At 27.8% G+C, this 20,376-nt stretch overlaps 1 protein-coding gene across 2 annotated transcripts; it reads left to right on the plus strand.

Moving 5' to 3' along the window:
• Nucleotides 1-13: 13 nt before the first annotated feature.
• Nucleotides 14-19,475, plus strand: LOC107452010 (BSD domain-containing protein 1). 2 transcript variants are annotated; one of them, XM_016068282.4, is made up of 9 exons: nucleotides 14-168; nucleotides 259-343; nucleotides 1,513-1,629; nucleotides 4,002-4,157; nucleotides 6,997-7,167; nucleotides 12,199-12,340; nucleotides 12,738-13,097; nucleotides 17,361-17,461; nucleotides 19,240-19,475. In XM_016068282.4, exons 1-9 carry the CDS (start codon nucleotides 155-157, stop codon nucleotides 19,267-19,269), a joined length of 1,176 nt encoding a protein of 391 aa, XP_015923768.2. In that variant the 5' UTR covers nucleotides 14-154; the 3' UTR covers nucleotides 19,270-19,475. The 2 variants fall into 2 exon arrangements, with proteins under 2 accessions (XP_015923768.2, XP_015923769.2); XM_016068283.4 differs by having other exon boundaries at nucleotides 63-168; nucleotides 262-343.
• Nucleotides 19,476-20,376: the final 901 nt, after the last annotated feature.

The following is a 20,376-nucleotide window of genomic DNA, read 5'->3' on the forward strand; positions in this document are numbered from 1 at the left end:
CACGAACGGTGAACTCGATGTTTTTAGAAAATAACATAATAAAAGTTCTTCTTTGGCAACATTAAGTAAATTAAAATGATCTCTCTGGTGGATCGTCAACAACAACAATAACAAACTTAAAAAAGTAGAAAATTCTACATTGGCAATCGACAATATGGAAGAAGGAAAGTAAGTATTGTTTGTATTTAAATATAAAAATGTTTACTTTTTTATTTCAATGATCTAAGAAAATTTTTGATTTTAATGTTTATATTTTAGTAGAGATGAAGAAAATAACAACGAAGCAAACGGTGGTTCTTGGTGGGGTTCATGGCCGAGTTGGCTACAAACTGCGAAAGAAAAAGTTAGTTGTGTATATCACCTTTTACACCAAATTTAATGTATATAATGTTTTTATTCCGCGCTCAACGGCGGGTTGTCCTATGTTTTATATACCTATTTATAGCCTGTTTCTATTTTTGTCTTTGTTTTATAACTAGTTGATTTTGTATTGTTTTCTAACCATTTGTTTCTGTAGCACATATCTATCGGTAATTTTTGTTGTGATATGTTGTTGAACTTGTTTTGTATGTTGTCTTATTTGTTATTAATTTATTGCATATAATATTTCCTTTATATTACGTACGTTAACATGCCTTCTGTTGAACAATAAAAAATATATTATTTTAAATCTAATTCACGGGATTTGTTTAGTCAGAGTAATTTTTAGAAATATTTTCTTGTCGTTAGTAATAACTCTCTAAAACTACTAACAGTAACGCATTTATTGTTTGATGGTCATTTCTAAAAAATCTTTCATCATATTCTTTTCTCAGTAATTATTTCTAAAGTAATAATTTTTGAAGTCAATAATTTTTTTCTGATTAATAATAAAAGTTTAAAACATAATTCTGAACTTATTAGAAATTTTAAAAAATAATCGTTATAATTAACCATTAAAATTTCTAAAAAAATTATTGCTTTTATGTTTAAATTTATAACAACATGCAAAATTTTACTTGAATGACAGTGCAATATTTTTCTTGAAGAAATATTCTGCTCTTAAAGGAATATTTTCAGTTCTTTATCTTTTGTCATTAAATTTTACTATGTTTCTTAAACCAATTACTTCTGTTGCTCATAGCTCTACTTATTGTGTTCTATTGATTGATAACCTTAGGTATTATTGCTTTATTTGTTATTTTAAATTTTCAAATATGTGCTTCCTTACCCATCTTGTTACTTAAAAATCTAATAGTACTTTTCAAAAACAATTATGATAAATCGTCTTGAAAATCTGTGTGTCATATTATTTATTGATTATTCACACAATGATTAGATCAATATTTACTAAATGATTAATTTTACAAAATAATACGCTTTCAAAGTTAACATTTAAATGTTATATAGGAATGCATTATTAACATTAATTGTTTATAATTTAAAAAGCTGCTAATTAATTAAAAAAGAGTTTTTAGCATAATCAGCATTTTGTTAGTAATGTGTTAGAAAGTAATAAGGAATCTTTTTTAGTCTAGCACAGCTTTGGAGTTTATGAAGAGAGATCTTACAGAGTTTGGTCAGGTTGTGCAGACAGATGCTGTAGCTGCAGTTTCTTCTACAGCTGCAATTATCAAAGGCAAGCTAACTGTGAGTTTACCTTTTTTTATTCCAATATCATGCCAAAAGATCCTATACAATGGATCCTTCTAAATCTGGCTGTTATTTTTTAAAAATTCCGTTAAATGATGCAGTAATTCATAAAGATGAGCTATACGCAAGGTATCTGCGCACCTGGAAAGTCATGAATTTCTTTATTGAACAAAATTTGTCATGATTTTAACTATTTTTCATTTTATTACTTGATTTTAATTATTTAAAAAAAAATCATGGATTTAGATCGCCGAAAAATCTCATTTTTAAAATGAATTAAATTTAACCCCTCCTCCCAATTTCATGGTATTCCGAATATCTGAATNACACTGAATAAATAAATAACATAATTTTTAAATATAACAAAAGTCATGAATTTCTTTATTGAACAAAATTTGTCATGATTTTAACTATTTTTGTTAAAAAAAATCATGGATTTAGATCGTTGAAAAATCTGATTTTTAAAATGGAATTTACTCCCCCCCCCTCTATCTGAATTTGTAACAAAATCCCCACTCAGTGTCATATTTTATTAAAATATAAAATGTTTTTATCTTGTTCTTTAAAAATTCTGGTGTTCTTTCAAAAAATTAAAGAAAAAAACATCATTTCTAGAGTGAATTATCTTTTAAACTTTTGTGATTGCAGGATTTTTGTTATTATTATTTTTTTTTATTTTATCAATTTAAAATTCTACCTGAAGCAAGCCAATCATTTGCAAATTTTTTTTATTCCAAAATGAGGAACAGAAAAATCAGGAGTATTTTTGTGATTGCAGAATTTTTGTTATTATTATTTTTTTTTATTTTATTAATTTAAAATTCTACCTGAAGCAAGCCAATCATTTGCAAATTTTTTTTATTCCAAAATGAGAAACAGAAAAATCAGGAGTATTTCTTTTATTTCGGATGAACAAGAAAATATCTTTAGAATATAATTCTGCAGAAAAAAAGGGAAAAAAATTATTTGCTTTTGTATTTTTTCCCCCAGCTATTTTATTTTAATTTTAGTTATACCTATGATTTAAATGATGATATTATAATGCTTTTTTAAATTTATTGTTGTGTTTTTGTCAGAAAGGATAGTAACTTCGTTAAGTCATGAAAAATTCTTTGAATTAATCATGGGAAAATCATGAATTTGAAAATCTTAAATGTAGCAGATATCATGTATACAATTCAGGCACTTTGTTATTTTATTTATAAACTACATTAATATGAACTACTCTTGGTAGATAACATTATGATAACCCAATTATTTTGATATACTACAGCAATACATTTTATTAAAATTAAGCAAGGAATAATAACTTCTTATAATGTCTGAAATGTCACTTGTAATCATCCAATGCACTGAAGGTTTTGGCTAATCCTACCTTAAATTATTCAGTCAAATTTTTAATCTGTTTTAATGTCTCTGTTACATTGTTTTATAGAATAAAATTCTTATAACTTCAAATTTTAAAATTATTTTTCAACTGACTTTCATTTCTTGTGTTATTAATTATGACGGAGGTTTGTTTCTCCGTCAGTAGCCGCCAATAATTGTATAGTGGAATTCATGATTGTTCATTTAGGCCAATAATGAATGAATTAAACAATTAAGTCTCCAGGAAACAATATATATAACTCGTTAACATGAATTTATTTTATTAAGCATCATTGGTGACAGATAATGGCCATTTCTGTATCCAAAACAGAAATATGAAATCCCTCAAAGGGATGAAATCAATACTCTCTATTAAGAGATCATAAAGCCAGAATATCATTTCTGACGGTTAGAAATTGAGACTGGGGAGGCCCCAAAGGGCTCCCTGCCTCCACAAATTTTGTAATTAAAAGTGAATATAATTATTCGTAACGGACATAGAAAGTATGGGTAGGAGATCCAAAATTGGCGATTTATCATAATATACCATAGCCAAAACAAAGCCAACCAGCATATCAATATTGGGTTTAAAAGAACACCTTGGCGATCACGAGTCGCCAACAAATTTATGAGAATTATTACAACCATGCAATCGAAACATTTAGCCGTTGGAAATTTAGAATAAAAAGTTGTAAATAGATTTTTGTTTTCAATTAGAGGCGACAGAGAATTTATAAGTCTGCATTAGTAATGAAATAAATAAAAAAAGTATCAGTTACATTGGTCTAGAAGAGAAGAAAAAAATATTTTATGTTCGTTTTAAAAGATTAAGTCTTTGATTTATTTTAAATATAATTCTTCTATTAATAAAAATCAGCTTAAGTAATGAAAGATATTTTTAAAAGATAGGTAATAAATATGTAATGCCAATTGTGGCATCACATTAATATTGCTTAAAGCTTTAAATGTATTGTTGCAATTGTATGAAAAAATTTCTTCAGGTTGACACTGCTGAGGCAGTTGCTGATAAAGCTCGTCAATCATTCACTACTGTTCTTGAAACAATAACAGATGTATTTGCTCCTCCAAAAGAATTAGAAGAAAGTGAACTCATGATCATTAAGGATTCTGAACCTGTTCTTATGGATTGGTGGCAGGTAGGATTATGAATATTCATGTTTTAAATAATATGATTTTAATTTGAAATTAAGTCTGAAGAAATGGAATCAAAATTAAATTATAATAACTGCACTTTTTTTAATTAATAAAGGTGGAATCTTAAGTTTTTTTATGGTATAGATCACTAAATTGTATAAATTAAATCTTAATGGAAGTACTTTAAAAAATCTACAAAAAATGCTTTTCTTAAAACGTTGCTAAAGTGTTTTAAAATTTTTAATTTGGTTCTTATTGTTGAACTTTCATAAATGGAAGAGAATGCATCAATTGAAATATTGAATTCAAAAGTTAAAGAAAAAATTAAATACTAATTGAAATACTATTTAAAAAATACTATATTTGAAAATATACACTCCTCTCTTTAAACACTTTAGCAGCAGTGTTAAAAATTGAATTTTATTTTTTTAACTCATCTATATTGAATGACATGCAGCAGATTTTAAATTCAGTTAAAGAATTGAAAGAAAAAATAAATAGGAATTTAAAAGATATACAGAAACATAGTCTTTACTTGAATTATTTTTGAAAACATATTTTAATTTGATTCTTTGTGTTTAGCTTCTATGCAATGAATGATGTGCAGCTAATTTAAAACTAAATTTAAGGGTTGGAATAAGAATTAATTTCAAACTCATTTATAACAAGTAAGTAGGAACCAAGACAACAACCGAGTCAGCCAAAATCACAAAAGATAAAGAATATAAAGTTCAAAAATGAACTAGAAAATGTTTAAAGACTGCTTACGTTTTATTAATTTTTATTTAAACATATTATAATAACATTTTTGTGAGCGAGTCTCTCAAATGATCCGTCATACAGCATATGTATTAAAGCACACAATAAGATGTCTTCATTCCACAAAAGCTTGCACTTTCTCAACGTGCTCCATTTGTCTGATGGCAGTAGTTTTCTTTTCATCACTTTCAGATTATGCATTTTGCAAGCATTTGGTCAGAAATATGCACTAAGACACATGAGTTAGAGTACATATAAAATCTATTTAATGCTTTGCTTAGCAACATGTTCTGTTAAAAATAGCTTTGTTGCGACTCATGTTAAGATTTGTGGTTATTTATACGTTTTATTTGCATCTCGAACTAGAAAGGTGATTTTTGAATGGAATTCAGGAATGAAATATCCCCAAACAGTCATATTGTTTTAACTTTTTTTTTCTTGGCTCTTTCAATTAAAAAATTTTTAAACATTTAAAAAAAATTCCCTGTTAAATCTAAGTTATATATATATTAATAAGGTTTATTTAGGCTATTAACATTAAGCCAATTACTAAACAACTTCTTTGGTAAATTTAGAATATTGTTAAATTTGGTTTGTAAAAAAGCAAGTATTAGTTGAAGTAATTATTCTTTCAGCATAATATGGTGCACTTTTCTCTATGACACCTACAGACGTGTTTTAAAATTGCTATTATAATTTTCACTGAAGTTTTTTTAATTTTATTATTGTTATTTCAATTTTATTTATTTGAAATGGTTTGTTTCAGATAAAAGATGAAGTAAGTTTTCATGTCTATTTTACACAGATATTAAAATGGTTTTAGCGTAATTCTGAAATGATTTTTAATTTTATAAAAAAGGGGGGAAAGAGTTAGGTTCTGGTAATAAAGAATCTAGTAATTATTGCTTTCTGAAATATTATTGTACTCAAAGTGATATTTTACACATTGATAGAAAAATAAAGAGAATGAAATATTTTTTTATTTACAGACGCATTAAAAATTAAAAGTGTGAAACAGAACGCATATGTAATACAAAATTCCGATCTTTAATACACAATATCACAGTGATCTATATAAAAATCAATCATCTTGATTTCAAAATCATAATATTTACCTCATAACCAATTAAGTAGTATATTTTTATGTTTATAGTTATGCATAAAATAACTCCTAACTCCATTTGCGTGTGAAACATTAAAATCGGTGAACTTATTTCTATGTGCATGACTAATTGATGATTTAATTAAATTTGAAGATCAAGTGGGAAGAACGTTTTATGTCCATGAAAGCTGATTCTCAGAAAAACGAATTTCAAGTCAATCAGGAAGTCTTTTTTTTTTCTAGCATGGCTTATCTTCACTGTGTAATAACTCTCAGGGAGAACAGATTTCCCACGCTATTAATTTGTCAAAACTTAAAAATCCTCAAAATGCAACATATGGTGATCTTATTGTTTAGAAAAAAATTTACATAATCCATTCTTTCCCTTTGGTCTTCATTTATGTATTTTTAGTATGTAAATTTAAAGAAGAATGCCACTTTTCAAGTATATATTTTGTTCAGTATATTTTTTATAGTTTTAGAGGGAAAAGTAAAATATTATTTTTCCTTTTAAGAACATTTTGAAAATGAATATTTGGGCTCAAAATTTTAACTTATACCAATAAATTGCTGGAAATTGCTCATTTTAATCTTAATTTCCAAACATTTGGGGGGGGGGAAACTACTGCTTCTTTTATCGCTACTACTCTTTATTAATATTTTATCTTAATGGACAAAGAGTAGTGTAAAAAGCATTAAATTTCTTCCATTAAAAGTTACAGTCATATAATATTATGGAATGTCTACCTAAAAAAATCTTTAGAAGTGCACATTTAAAACTTTTATTAGGAATTAAAATAAGGCCTCCCTGATTTTTTAATTGACCTTATTTCAACAAACTAATAAGGTTATATATATTTAATTTATTTATTTTCTCAATCATTGTTTTGTTGCAATAGTTAGATTCTGATCTGCATAAATTTTTATGCTGTTATATTTTATTTGTCTCTAAAATTACGGATGCAATTACATTTTGTTAGACACAGCTCTTCAGGATTAGAACTGATCCTAGAACTTTTTGTCATGAGCCTGAAGGTCCTCCTGAAATGTATGAAAATTGGTTGGAGTCCTTTGATTGCACTGAATATCAAGAAGAAATGACAGAAATAATCATGTCTTGTTCAGACACAAGAGCTCTTTATGACAAGCTTGTAAGTTTTCTTTCCATTCTCAGAACACTTTAATACAGTAAAACCTCGCTACAACAATATTTTGCGGACCAAATAAGAATATTGTTGTAGAGGGATATATTGTTATATCGAGAGCCCACATAATTCTGGGTCGCAATAAGAGTTTTTGAAATTTAATGTTATATATTCATTAACTATAAATATATTGACATATTATCGAAAAAATTAATTTGCAAAGTATTTATTACGGTTGTTTGTGGTCACTCTAATCGATAGCTCAAGGTTTATTTCGTAAATAAGAAGAACACTGGTCTTCAATGGACTGTAGTACTTTATTTTTCAAGACACACGGACTACGTCCGCCATTTAAGAAGTTCTCAAGGTATATATAAATCTTTCACACAGGGGTGGCGCGGCAGTCGCACATGCGCGAACATGCCGCCCGGCATTGCAATGTTTCAACATTCAATTAATATGTAATTTAACAAAGCACAATTTGCATTATTTAAAAAATCTTTACAAAGCATTTAGATGATAATTAGTAAAACTGATACAAATAAGAAAAAACAAATTAATGATACTTNTGAAGATTCAAAACAAATTCTTGATCATCTGAAAGATCACTGTCTATGGAATTTTCTTCACTATTAGAAACAATTTTATCTTCAAAGACACATAAACCGGCCTTTTTCCAACAATTTTGAATGGTTTTTTCTGTTACCTCCCACCAACTACCAGCAATAATATCACATGCGTCCTTAACATTCACAGTTTTAAAAGGGTCTTCTACTTTATTTTCGATGTTGACCAGTATCGATTCAACCAAACGCTTCCTGTAGTATCCTTTGAAACACTTAATTATGCCCATGTCGAGGGGCTGCAAAATCGAAGTGCAGTTGGCCGGGAAATAAACAATTTCGACATTGTGTAGTTTTGGAATTGAGTTGTGAGTGGTGCAGTTATCAATTAATAAAGCAATTTCTTTCTTCCTCTTTTTCATTTCTTTATCTAACTTCAACAACCATTCAGAAAAAAACTTAGAAGTCATCCAAGCTTTTTTATTGGCTTTATATTCCACGGGAAGACTTTTCACATTCTTGAAGCACCTCGGCTTCAATGATTTGCCGATAACAAGAGGTTGAATTTTGTGTGTCCCTGTGCTATTGGCACACAGAAGAACAGTCAATCTTTGCTTTGATTTTTTTCCGCCATAACATTTTTCACCCTTAAATGCCAATGTTCGATCGGGTAGGAATTGAAAAACAGCCCAGATTCATCTGTGTTGTAAACGTTCTCTGGTTTATACTTTTGAAGAATATCTGTCATCTTCTCTTTCTTCCATTCATTTGCTTCGTTAATCGGAGCAGATTTTTTCTCTCCGTGAACTTCCTGGAAAGTTATTCCATGTCGATCCCGAAAACACATTAGCCAACCATTACTAGCTTTAAAAGTTTCGTTCCCTAGCATTGCTGCGAATTTACGTGCTTGTGTGCATAACAAGGGCCCATTTATCGGGATATTTGTTGCTCTCATCTCTTGAAACCATTTTAAGATGGCAGCATCAATGTTTTCATTAGTTGTGACTTTTAGTCGTTTACGCTTTGGATTAATTAAATTTGAACTTACAGTATCTCCGATCTGTTTTCTTTTCTTTAGAAACGTTGCAACTGTAGATTGAGATAATTCGTATTTTCTAGCTGCATCAATCTGCTTCATTCCATCATCAATATCTTTAATAACGTTAAGTTTATCTTGAAATGAAAGTTGCTTTCTCCCTGCCATCTTATGCTAAATTACACTAGTAAAAAATATCCAATACGCTGAAGACTGACCAAGCTGAAAATGTTAGCAGCACTAAATGCGAAAAGTTCTGATCGTAGAATTTGCGCTTGCTCATGAAATTACCAGGTGTAGTTTAAATTAGGGATTAAGTGACAGTGATGAACGATGACCTATGGTCAGTGTACATTTTTTTCTCCTACTCAATTTCAATAAACGTGCTCCACCCACCCACCTTCTACAAAAACAGTACCTTCTCAGGGTCTCAGGTGTTACTGTGATGTGTGTGGTCATTTATGACTCATGATCGACTGGAGTGGTCTCATGATCGATCCTTTTAACATGAAGGAAATGAAAGGGTGATTTCTTAAGAACTGAGGGAGGCAATTCCCAAAACATGAAGCGCTTAGGGTGGTCTAAGTACCTCAACAGTGGGGGAATGAAATTTGAATACAAAAGCCATTCTCTGATGTGCAAAGAAATAACAGTGGGGTGAAAGATCATAACCAGCAGTGACCCTTTTATCAGAAAAGATTGAAAAAAATGGCAAAAGATGACAAAAAGGCTTTTTACATTATTTGAAAACCAATAAAAAAATGTAGAAAATAATGTTGAAATTTGAAAAAAAAAAATCGTTTTACAGAGGTTTACTGCTTCAGAAAATATCGTTATATTGAGAGGAGGATACCATTAATCCATATGCAAGTTTGGCGGGACCACAGAACATTATCGTAATAGAGGGAGTTATTGTTGTATTGGATATCGTAGTAGCGAGAGTTCACTGTATTACCAAACTATTGTTACTATTGATTGTTAAAAGCTCAGCTTGGTATCATTTTCCGAAAATGCTCTTGTTCTCAAAATGCTCATGTTCTCAAAATGCTCATGTTCTCAAAAGAAGAATACCATATTGTGTAACTCTTCCGGTCCGTAAAGAAGCAATTAATCTATGTAATCGGAAATATGTTCATATCTAGGTGTTAAACAACAACTTAACAACCGCTTATTACTGCAGGCAAATACCGTCACTTTCTTTAATTAAAAAAAACTTGAATAAAATCAATATATTTTACAATTTTTGACAGTCTGTTAACCATAAAATTTTATTACGAATTAATAACTCTGAAGTAGATTGAAGGCAAGTTCTATGAAAATAAAATTTATTCAAAATTATATTGTCTTGCATATGGACATATCGTATTCTAGCAAATTCTCTGATTCACAAAGAAATTGAAAAGCAATAAAAAGAATACAATTTAACAAGTTTCAATTCAGGCTTAAATATGCACGACAAAAAGGGAATGATGTCATGACCTACATGTGATCTACTAACAACAAATGAAACCGACTTTCTAAACACACATAATTCAAGGTGTCTTCCACATAAGTTGAAATGAATGGGAGAGCATTGTCAAAATAGATTTTACAAAGCAAGAGAAAAGGAAATCTATTATTACCTTTTGTGATCGATCATCTAAGAATAAAACCTGAAAAAAAAAAATTATTACCTTTAAAAAATAGGTGGAAGATGCAATTTTTTCAATACTTAAAATTCTAAATCATATTTTATCTCTGTAAAAATATGTCATGCTTTTCAAGTAGTCTTTTGTTAAGTTGTGTTGGTAAGTACTTAATTTATAACAAATCAAGATGAATTTTATTTAAAAAAATGTATTTCATAAGTAATAAGTAAAAACAAATCGTGCTTCCATTTAGATATGAGAAAAAAGCTATAGCTGAAAGTTCATAGAGAAACAGCCTTTTTTTATCCAACTCGGACTCTCTGTTTAAGGCTGTTTTTCGAAAGCTCCGTCGTAATATGAAATTAGGCTTTTTTGAGAGAAATATGCTATTTTTATAACTGCTGTGAATTTGCAACTGTTACTCATGACTATTAGGTCAAGTTCAGCCTATGTAAAATCAGCGCTATCTATACTTATCATGAAAATGGTGCAAAACGTCGAATAATAAATAATCTTTTAATACTTAAAAACTTACTCCACAAACTACTGCTGCATTACCTGGACTCATAAAAAATTTGAGAAAACTGAGAATAAGGCATTGAATATGATAACTTAAATCTAGATAAAAAATATCCCTAAATTGGCAATTTTTAAAAAAGTTTAATAACTTTTAAAACATTTAAGTTATTTGTTAGTTCCAAAGCCCAGATAATTCTTTCCATAAATTTATATATAGTTTTAAATTGCTTCAAGTGTAAGGTACTTGAAACTGTGGGGTTTTTTTAATTTTAGTTGGTGCCAGAGCTTTGAAAAATAGCATTAACAATCGCATCATGCAATTTCTTTCATCTTTTTGCCGTTAAGTTACTCTTTGTAACATCATATTTTCAAATAAACCCTTTTCCCCTCCCCCTTATTATGTCTTCCAAAAGTAGAATGAACAAAGTGCAATTACTTAATGTCATGTTTCATAAAATTTGGAAAAAAGTCATTAGTATCATTTTCTGTGAATTTATTACAATGAGGTGTAATAACTTTTGTTCACTGTTTGTTAAGGATAGCAATACAGGGGTCTGTCTTGACCGAATTTACTACCGTTTAGCGGTACCTTCACAAATTCAACTTTAGGAAAAACGGTAGTTTCACTAATTTAATTTTAGGAAAAACGGTAGTTTCACAAAATACTTTTTCTTAAAATTTTATTTTTGTATTTCTTAAGAAATGATAAATCCATATTCTTGTCATATTCTTGTGTTGGATTTTTAAATATAATTTTTAATTTTTCACAAATTATGTCTAAATTTTCACAAAATAGGTACTGCTCAGAAAAACCTAGACAGACCACTGCAATATGAATTACAAACTTCTAAAAATTCTTTTTTTGCATATTTTTAAAAGTAATAATAAAAAGAAAAGGGAAATTAAGATAAAAATAACGTAACCATAAAATTAGAGAACTGTTTATTATTTTGGTTATCCTACAACTGTCCTTGTTTATTCACACTTTGAAACATGTTACGCTTTTACAAAAGGTCACTCAATCGAGAAATAATTATTTTTTAATTTTTCTCCAAAAGAATTTTTAGGATTAATATTTAATTGAACTAATTTTGAAAAATCTAAAGGCTGTTGAATTTTGTTTTTATATTACATTTTCTCTAAGAAATGAAAAAATAACAAAATGGTGAAGCCAGTTTTGAAACCAAATGCCTCATATTGGGCCATCGAATGTCATTTATATCCCATAATAATGAATAGTTCATACGTGCTTATGATATCATAATTTTGATATTTTTCTCTCTCTCTTTAGGTCCCTTCTTCTGTGTCACACTTGGAATTTTGGCAGAGATACTTTTACAGGGTTCATCTTCTTAGAAAAGCTGAAGCAAAGCGAGCTGAATTGATGAGAAGAGCCGAACAAATATCCATTGACGACATTGAATGGGATAAAGGTTGTATATTTTATATATTTTGATAATTTTCTTTTATATTTTTTATTGCATTATAAGATATAGATATCAAACTATTTAGAGAGATTGATAATTCACTGGGAATCTTTATTTTTTGTAAGAAAATTTAATACAAAAAAGGGCTTCGTTAGAAAAATTGCCCACCCAGATTTTCCTCCACTGGCACTGTTTGATTTTGTTATTTTAAAAAATTGAATTGTAAATGTTCAAACTTTTTTTAACCTAACTTTGTTAAACTTTTTTGAGCTCTATATATTCTGGTCTATGCATTGTGTCCTAGATAATAATTTCAGAATTTCTTCTTATCTTATGTTCACTCAAATCCTCCCAGTTACTTCATTGTTATAATTTCTATTCTTTTTTTTAAACTCTCTTTCAGAGCAAGAGCTTAATGATGAGAAAAACTTATTGCCTCAAAACCAAAAAAGTGAAGACCAATTAAATTGCAAATCTGCCAAAGAAATAGTTAACTCTGATTTTACTTCAAGCAAATTACTTAAAGATACAAGGCCAGAAATATGTTCATCTCAAAGTATAAAAACTGATAGTTCACAAACTATTCTTAAAGATGAAGAGACTAGACAACCTGATATTTCTTCAGCAGATTTGGATAATAGGAAGATAGATCACAATTCTTCACTGTTGAATGAAGAAAGCAGAAACGTGCAAACAGAACCTTCTTCCGCAAACAGCACTAACGGAAGTCGTCGTTCATCTCCCATTGAATCGCTTGGGAAAGGTTAATATTTCAAGTATAAATTTTTGCATGCATCCTTCTGGCTATGGGTGTCAGAAAATTTTAATTTTCCCCTTTATAATTATTATTATTTTATGTTTTTTTTTTCGGTACTGTTTACTCTTTTCAGTTACTGTATGTATTTTAGGTTTTTTTTTTTTTTTTCTCAATACTTTATTGAATTTTACTGCTTTAGAAAATATCTATGAAAATAAACTCCTATGTTTTGTATTGGTATATTTCTTTCTCTTTTTTTAAAATTTCTTAAATTTAAATAATGGTTAAGTAAACTTATAAGTTAATGTATAGAAACTATACTTTGCTTAATTGCTATACTATACAATAGCTATTAGATTATTTGCCCCAGATCATTTGTTAAAATATTTATTTGTCCCAATCAGTTTGTTTTATATATTTAAATGTCTGCTTCTCCTGGTTTTAAACTTAATATTGATAGAAATTTAATGTACATAAATTTAGTGAGGTACACTATTTGTGAAATGGGCAGAAAATAAAATATTATTAACTATAAGAAATTTTCATGATTTTACTGACTCCTATTTTTTTCTACTCATCTTTATTTATTCTAGTTATACTTTGATTATCTTGCATCAACATTTTTATGCATATTAAACAAGATTCAAAACACTACTCATTATCTAACATCAAGGTTATAGAGAGTATCAAAAATAGTTAAAATTCAATAAATGTTATTGATCTTTGACCATTTCATTTGTGCATGATTCTCATTTATTGAGACATTTAATCATTATTTTAAAAATTAAAAAGTGTATAAAAGTCTAATTGCAGATGTATATTTGTAAAAATTGTCATCTCAGTTTATTATTAATAAGTCTATAAAAACATCTTGTTAAATGTTTTACTTTTTCAAAAAATCATTTAGATAGTCCTATATTAGCATAATTTAACTTAATAAAATTTACTATTATTAAAAATCAAGTTATTTATGAGCTTCTCAGTGATTTTTTGTTTAATAAAATCTTATAAGCACATATAAATCAGGTTTTAGATTTCATATTACTATAGATTAATCAAGTTATTTCTAAATTAACCTCTAATGCTATTATACTTTCTAAATCTTTACAACATCTTATTTTTTTATATTATTACTTTAATTAAGCATATTTTTTGAAGAAATAGTAATGACTCCCTCTTTACATAAAGGCTCACTAAATAAATAAGAAACTATAGTATGGAGCTGCAGGAAATATTGAATCTTCTTTGATACTAGAAATTCACTGGCATTTTAAGAAATGGGCAAAATTGGGAGAATGTTTCTCATCAAAACACTATTTCCCTCTCTAATTACATTGAAAACCTCTATTTAGCTATGTGGAGAAGAATTCAGGTTAAAATACAGCTTTTTACATGCAGAACAATTTTAAAGTCAAAATATTTAAAAAATATCTGGCTAGCAGAAGCATGAACAGAAGAAACAATTTATGGAACATCAGAGATAGTTGTTGTTTTTTGAGGAGAATAGTTTTTGTTATTGAATTTGAGGTTTATACTACTTGTGGTTTTTATTTATTTAATTATTATGATTTTTTTTTGTGTGTGTTTTTTATGCAAGGTTATTACTAACGTGCTTTGGGTACGTACTTTAATTTTTTTAGTTTATATGTGGTTGTTAAATGAATGTGTTTTTTTATGAGGAAAAAAAGAACTGTTTCTTAATATAGTTTGATTCGTCTGTGGCAGTGATTCTCAACCTTTTTTGGGGGGCGGCACACTTTTAACGATTCCGAAATTTGACGGCACACAATGAAAAATATTATTTTAAAAGTTTTTTACTTACCTATAATACACTGTGTTAAATAGTTTGTGATAATAATTTTGAATGTGAAATAAAATAATATGTACTACAAAAGCGCGTTTATTAAGGGATTAATTATCTCTTTCGACTAGTTTTATTAGTTAGTAACAGTTATATTTTTTTTTGCTAGCTATTAATTGTTAGTTTGTTTTCTATAGTTATTAACTTATTTTTTTGTGAATTCTTGTTAAGTTTTTTTGCTGATTATTAATTGTTAGCTTATTTTTTGGATAGTTATCCCTTGTTAATTTGCTTTTATAACTATTAATTGCATAGCTTACTTTAATGATTAGCTTTTATTTCCGTTCGAAAGTCAATATTTAGCTTGCTTCATTGTTAATTAATAATTTTAATAGTCATTAAATTTCCTACTTATTTCAACGTTTATATTAAATTTTCAAAGACAAGACGATCGCCGACAAAGGTGTTCACGCGGTTAAAACGTGGAAAAAATTTTATGTATATATATATACTTTCATTTGATTTAAACTTTACTCGTAATAAAAATCACATTTTAAGAATTTGGCGGCACACAAAAGTGCCGCGGCACAGTGGTTGAGAATCACTGGTCTATGGGTTCAAATAATTTCTTAATGTATTAATCATTATTATTAAACTTCACTTTCTTAGAACGACAATAGGCTTGAGAGTACTGCATGCTTGTAAAACAGATGTAGTTCTTTTCTTTATGTTTACCTCAAATATTTATAATTTTTATATTAAATCTATCATCAGTTTCCTTTTGCTAAATGATTATTACTGTAGTAAAATAATTTTATATCTGTAACATTTATTTATTGTTTAAAAGGCTTTAGTCATAGCCAATTATCATTTCAAAGCTTTTTTATTTATTGGTGAGATAAGTAAAAATGGGTTGATATTTCTCTATGTCATAAGAATAAGTATCCTTTTACTCTTTAGTATCAAGTAATTTCTCTTTGACAGAGAAATTACTTGATGCAATCATTAATAAACAAAGAATGTCTGGATATTTTCGTCTCTCTCAGCTGCTTAACATTAATAAAAGTTTTAGTTAACTATAAATCATTTATTTACAGTAATTACAATGTTATAGTGATATCATTATATTATCTTATTGTACAACACTTTATGGTAAATTCAGTTTTGCAATTACTATACAGTAAATTAGGTGTATATTTTTTTTTATTATAAGATATTTACTTTGATAGTAAATTATATGTTAAAGTGTGCTCAGTTAATGCATGCATTTACAATAATGAATGCAAAATAGCTATTTGAAGTTCTACAGATATTTAATGAGTCTTTATTGTTACTGAAACTAAAACAACTTAAAAAAAAAGTTATGAAGTTCAAATAGTAGCTAACAAAATGTTTAGGTTTAAATTTTATTCTGGTGTTGGAAAAATAATCCTTTGAATTAAATCTGTATTAATACAATAAAAAAATGGGATCTTTTATCAAATAATTTTTAATTTTAACTTAACAATCTGCTTATCTTAAAAAAACAAAATTGATTACTAAGCAATCATGAAATTATTGAGTGAAATGAACAAAGGTTGAAGCCCCTTAGTATTAAATAAAATTCAAGAGTTTATAAATGTATAGCCTTCTAGTCACTATGCAGTTTTGTTTTGCATTCTTGAGCCACAGATCCACTCCATCATCATCATAGTTGGCCAGACAGCTCAATGTGAGCCAATGCCTTCCTCTGAAGATTTCTCCACAACAACTTCCGATTTGCAGATCCACCCCATGTATTTGTTTATGTCCCATTGTGTTATGTGAATTGATTATGTTTGAAATATATGTGTATTTATGTAAAACAAAAAGTAATATTACTTTCTTTACGTAATTTTGTTAATTTATTTTTATTATTTTTTTACGTTTAATAATTTATTCTTAAAATGATGTTAGTTATCTTTTTAAAATTCAGATACATGTAGCTTTCTTTAATATTATTTTTAAATTATTATTACATATATAATTATATACAATCAATTTCTCTTAAATATTTGTGAATTTTTTAGACATATATCATAAAAAAAAACTGTAAAGTCAGTTTTTTTGTGTAATTACTTTTTACAATTATTATATATTTATTTGACTTGATCATGATCCATACTATTTAAACTATAATTCCTTTTTACGTTTATGTTGTTATTTGTTATATTTTTAAAAAACCTCTAACAATAGAAATCGTAGCTCTTTTTTTTTAAGTATTTTCTTATCATCACTGAAAAAACATGGAAACATTCAATGTTTTCAATCTTGCATTGGACTGCAAGATTGCTTGATGAAGCAATTATAAGGACCTAATTAAAATATTTGTAATAATTTTATTTTGACAAAATGATAATTCTCCACAGAACTTTTTTCATAACTTCTAAAATAAATTTGAATTTTTTTTGAAATACAAGAAAAATATTCTGAATATTTTTGTGACTTAGATTCCAGTACAGGTGATGAATGGGAAAAAGATTTTGAATTAGAAATTAATGAAAATGATCTGAAAAATGTGGAAGATGTAAGTCAAGACCACCCTAAAGAGGTATTGTCTTCATTTCCTTATCTAAATATGCTAGTGCATTAATATGGATATTTCCTTAAATTTCCTCTTTTGTACATTCTGAAATGACTGAAAATCTATTATTTGTTCATGCCTATTTAATACAAATTTTCACATGATTTTTTTTTTATGCAATTTATTTATTTTTTTTAAATATAACATATTTCTGATGATTCTTGAAAATCTACCTTGTCAAATAATTTTAATTTCTCTTTTTTTATTAATTTATGTATTATAATTTTTTTAAGTTAAGATTTTTTTTATTTTTGAATATTCAATTTTTAAACTAACTAAACATTTAAACTCACTAACTAAATTTTTAAACATTTTATTTAAATGGAGCAATCTTAAATCTGAAAGTACATTGCAGTAACTGGTGTCTGGCTATCTAAGTGAGAATTAAAAGAAAAATAATTCTTTTTCTTTACTGGCCTAATTCGTTATGAATAATCTATTTGAATTTGTTGAAGAGATTTATTTTTAAATTCTATTGAAGAGTAGGATAAAAATAAATCTGATTTATTGTTTATCCAAATAAATTAATTAAATTCCTTAAACTTGATTTTTTTTCCACATTTTTAACTTCAGTACGAAGTAACTAACAAAGTAATATTTAGGGTGTATTTTTTTCACTGATTTGAATGAATCAAAAACGAAGTGATTAGGTTTAATATATTAAAAAAAAATTTGTGTATTTATAAACTATGCAGTCATGTTCTTATATCGTTTACATGTCTGACATTGCTATGCAGACAAGTGAAAAGTCTTTATTCTTATTACTTTTTTTATCCTGAAATAAAAAAAAGACCCCCAAAAACAGCAATTGAATTAATAGTTTAGCTGTTATAAGGATTTAATACATATACTGTATAACAAGTACAATAGTTTAAGAGTCAGCCGACCAAATTTTATGGGTTTACGACTACTATTATTCTGTTCAACTCCGTAGCCTTGAACCCAATCCAGAAGGCAAGGGAACTCATGGATTGAGTATTGGGAGAAATTTGCCTTTGTGGAGGACTTTTTGATGGAACTAACCCGCATTTGTGTTACATAAGGAGGAAGACCACAAGAACCTCCCACGGTTAACCAGGCGGCAAGGGGACTCTAACCCATGATCCGTCTACCACTGAGGATATTTCACGTCAGTACTGTGGTCTGTGAAAGCCGGATGCGGAGTTCGTATTGACTGAAATTCGAACCCAGTTCGCCTTATTGGAAGGCGAGCGCTCTATCCCCTGAGACATCAAGGCTCTTTTTATTTTATAAATCTTGCTGATGAATTTTGTTCTGAAATGAATCGTAACTATTCTGCTTTAACACTTGTTTACTGCAATGTCACAAAAACGTCTAAAAATTGTTCAGGGCACGTGTAAAAAAAAAAAAAACGCGTAATTTTCTAACCAAAAAATACGATGCATTAGAAAGATTTATAGGCAATTCTATATTTTAAAAAATTTTAATAACTGAACAATTTTTACTTTAAAAAAAAATGTACGCAAGATATGAAAAAAAATTTGTACAAGAAATGAAAGGCAAGTGTTGACAAATTTAAAGCATATAACAGAATACTGTCACTGAAAATTATAAAAAAGAGGGACCCACTTATTACAAAAAAAAATTTAAAAAAAGGACTCCAAAATTCGAATTTTCTGGGTCTTAAGTGCCCTTAAATTTTCAAAATCTAGGAAGAGCTACTGACTATTCAGCATATAAGACATTATAAAAATCATTAACCTAATCAGTATTTTTCTTTACAGGATGAAGATGATTGGGAGAAATGGCAGTAAATTTTGTATAAATATATAAAATTATATATACTTTAGGAATTACTATGAAATGAATGGGTATAATTTGTATATTAAAATCATTTTGTTTCACTCTTAAATATTTTATACTTGTTGAAATATGTAAAATATAATCAAGTCATCATATTGTGTAATGTTTATATAAATTCTTTTTATGTTTAAAAATAAAAAAAATTTCGTCGAGTCAATATTAGTATTGTTGATTTGTGTACATTCTCTAAATATTGTTATTATATTTTATTGTAGGTAATATTTATGATAGGGTTTTTAACATATAGATCAAGAACACACTTGAGTTTCTGGGGTTGAAGGACAAATAAATGGTTTTGGACTTTTTTAGATCCTAAAAAATTACTTTCTTTTTTTTTACTCCAAGTTATCTAAAGTGCATTTAAATGTTCTGATGAAATTTTTTGAAAAAAAAAAATTTTAATGGGGATTAAAATGAAAAAAATGTTCTCTACCAATAGAATTATAAATTTTTCAAGGCCTGTTGCAAATTATACTAAAGGTTGTACTTAATGTAATTTCCTTGAAAAACCTTTCCTATAGAATTAAAATAGAAGTATTTGACTGCTATATCCTCCTTTGAAGGTTATTAAATGTCACCAATAACCCCTTTTGGAAGTACATAAAGGCATAATGTCCCCAAATGAATTAAATTCAATTTTCTCCTGATTTTATTGTACTACTTTTTTATAATAATGGAAATGTAAGATTTATTTTCTCCCTTATGTACAGTCCGCAAAAAAAAAAGATATCACCCTGAATAACTTTCGTTCTAATGATCCGATTTTCACGAACTAAGTGTCAATCTTAATGGTTCCTGGGGGTGACCTCAAATATGCTAATTAATTAGTGCTAACTATTAATTAAGTTACGAAATCAGACACAAAAACATACTTTCTCTGAACAAACATATATTTTTTTTTTACATATTTGGAATCTAGACTCTTGAATTAGGGGGGGTAGACAAAATTTTAAAACAATTGGGTCGTAAATTGGGTTGCAATAAAGGTTTATATATTTGGCGATAGTCCAGAAAACCGCCAAAAAAAGTCGCCTGCGCAAATAAATATTTTAAGATAA

Source organism: Parasteatoda tepidariorum, chromosome 4, assembly GCF_043381705.1.
Source record: "Parasteatoda tepidariorum isolate YZ-2023 chromosome 4, CAS_Ptep_4.0, whole genome shotgun sequence".
NCBI lineage: Eukaryota > Metazoa > Arthropoda > Arachnida > Araneae > Theridiidae > Parasteatoda > Parasteatoda tepidariorum.

Coding starts and splice junctions, on each gene's coding strand:
- LOC107452010 (XM_016068282.4), top strand. Junction 12,341..12,737: donor CGACATTGAATGGGATAAAG/GTTGTATATTTT, acceptor ACTCTCTTTCAG/AGCAAGAGCTTAATGATGAG. Junction 13,098..17,360: donor CATTGAATCGCTTGGGAAAG/GTTAATATTTCA, acceptor TTTGTGACTTAG/ATTCCAGTACAGGTGATGAA.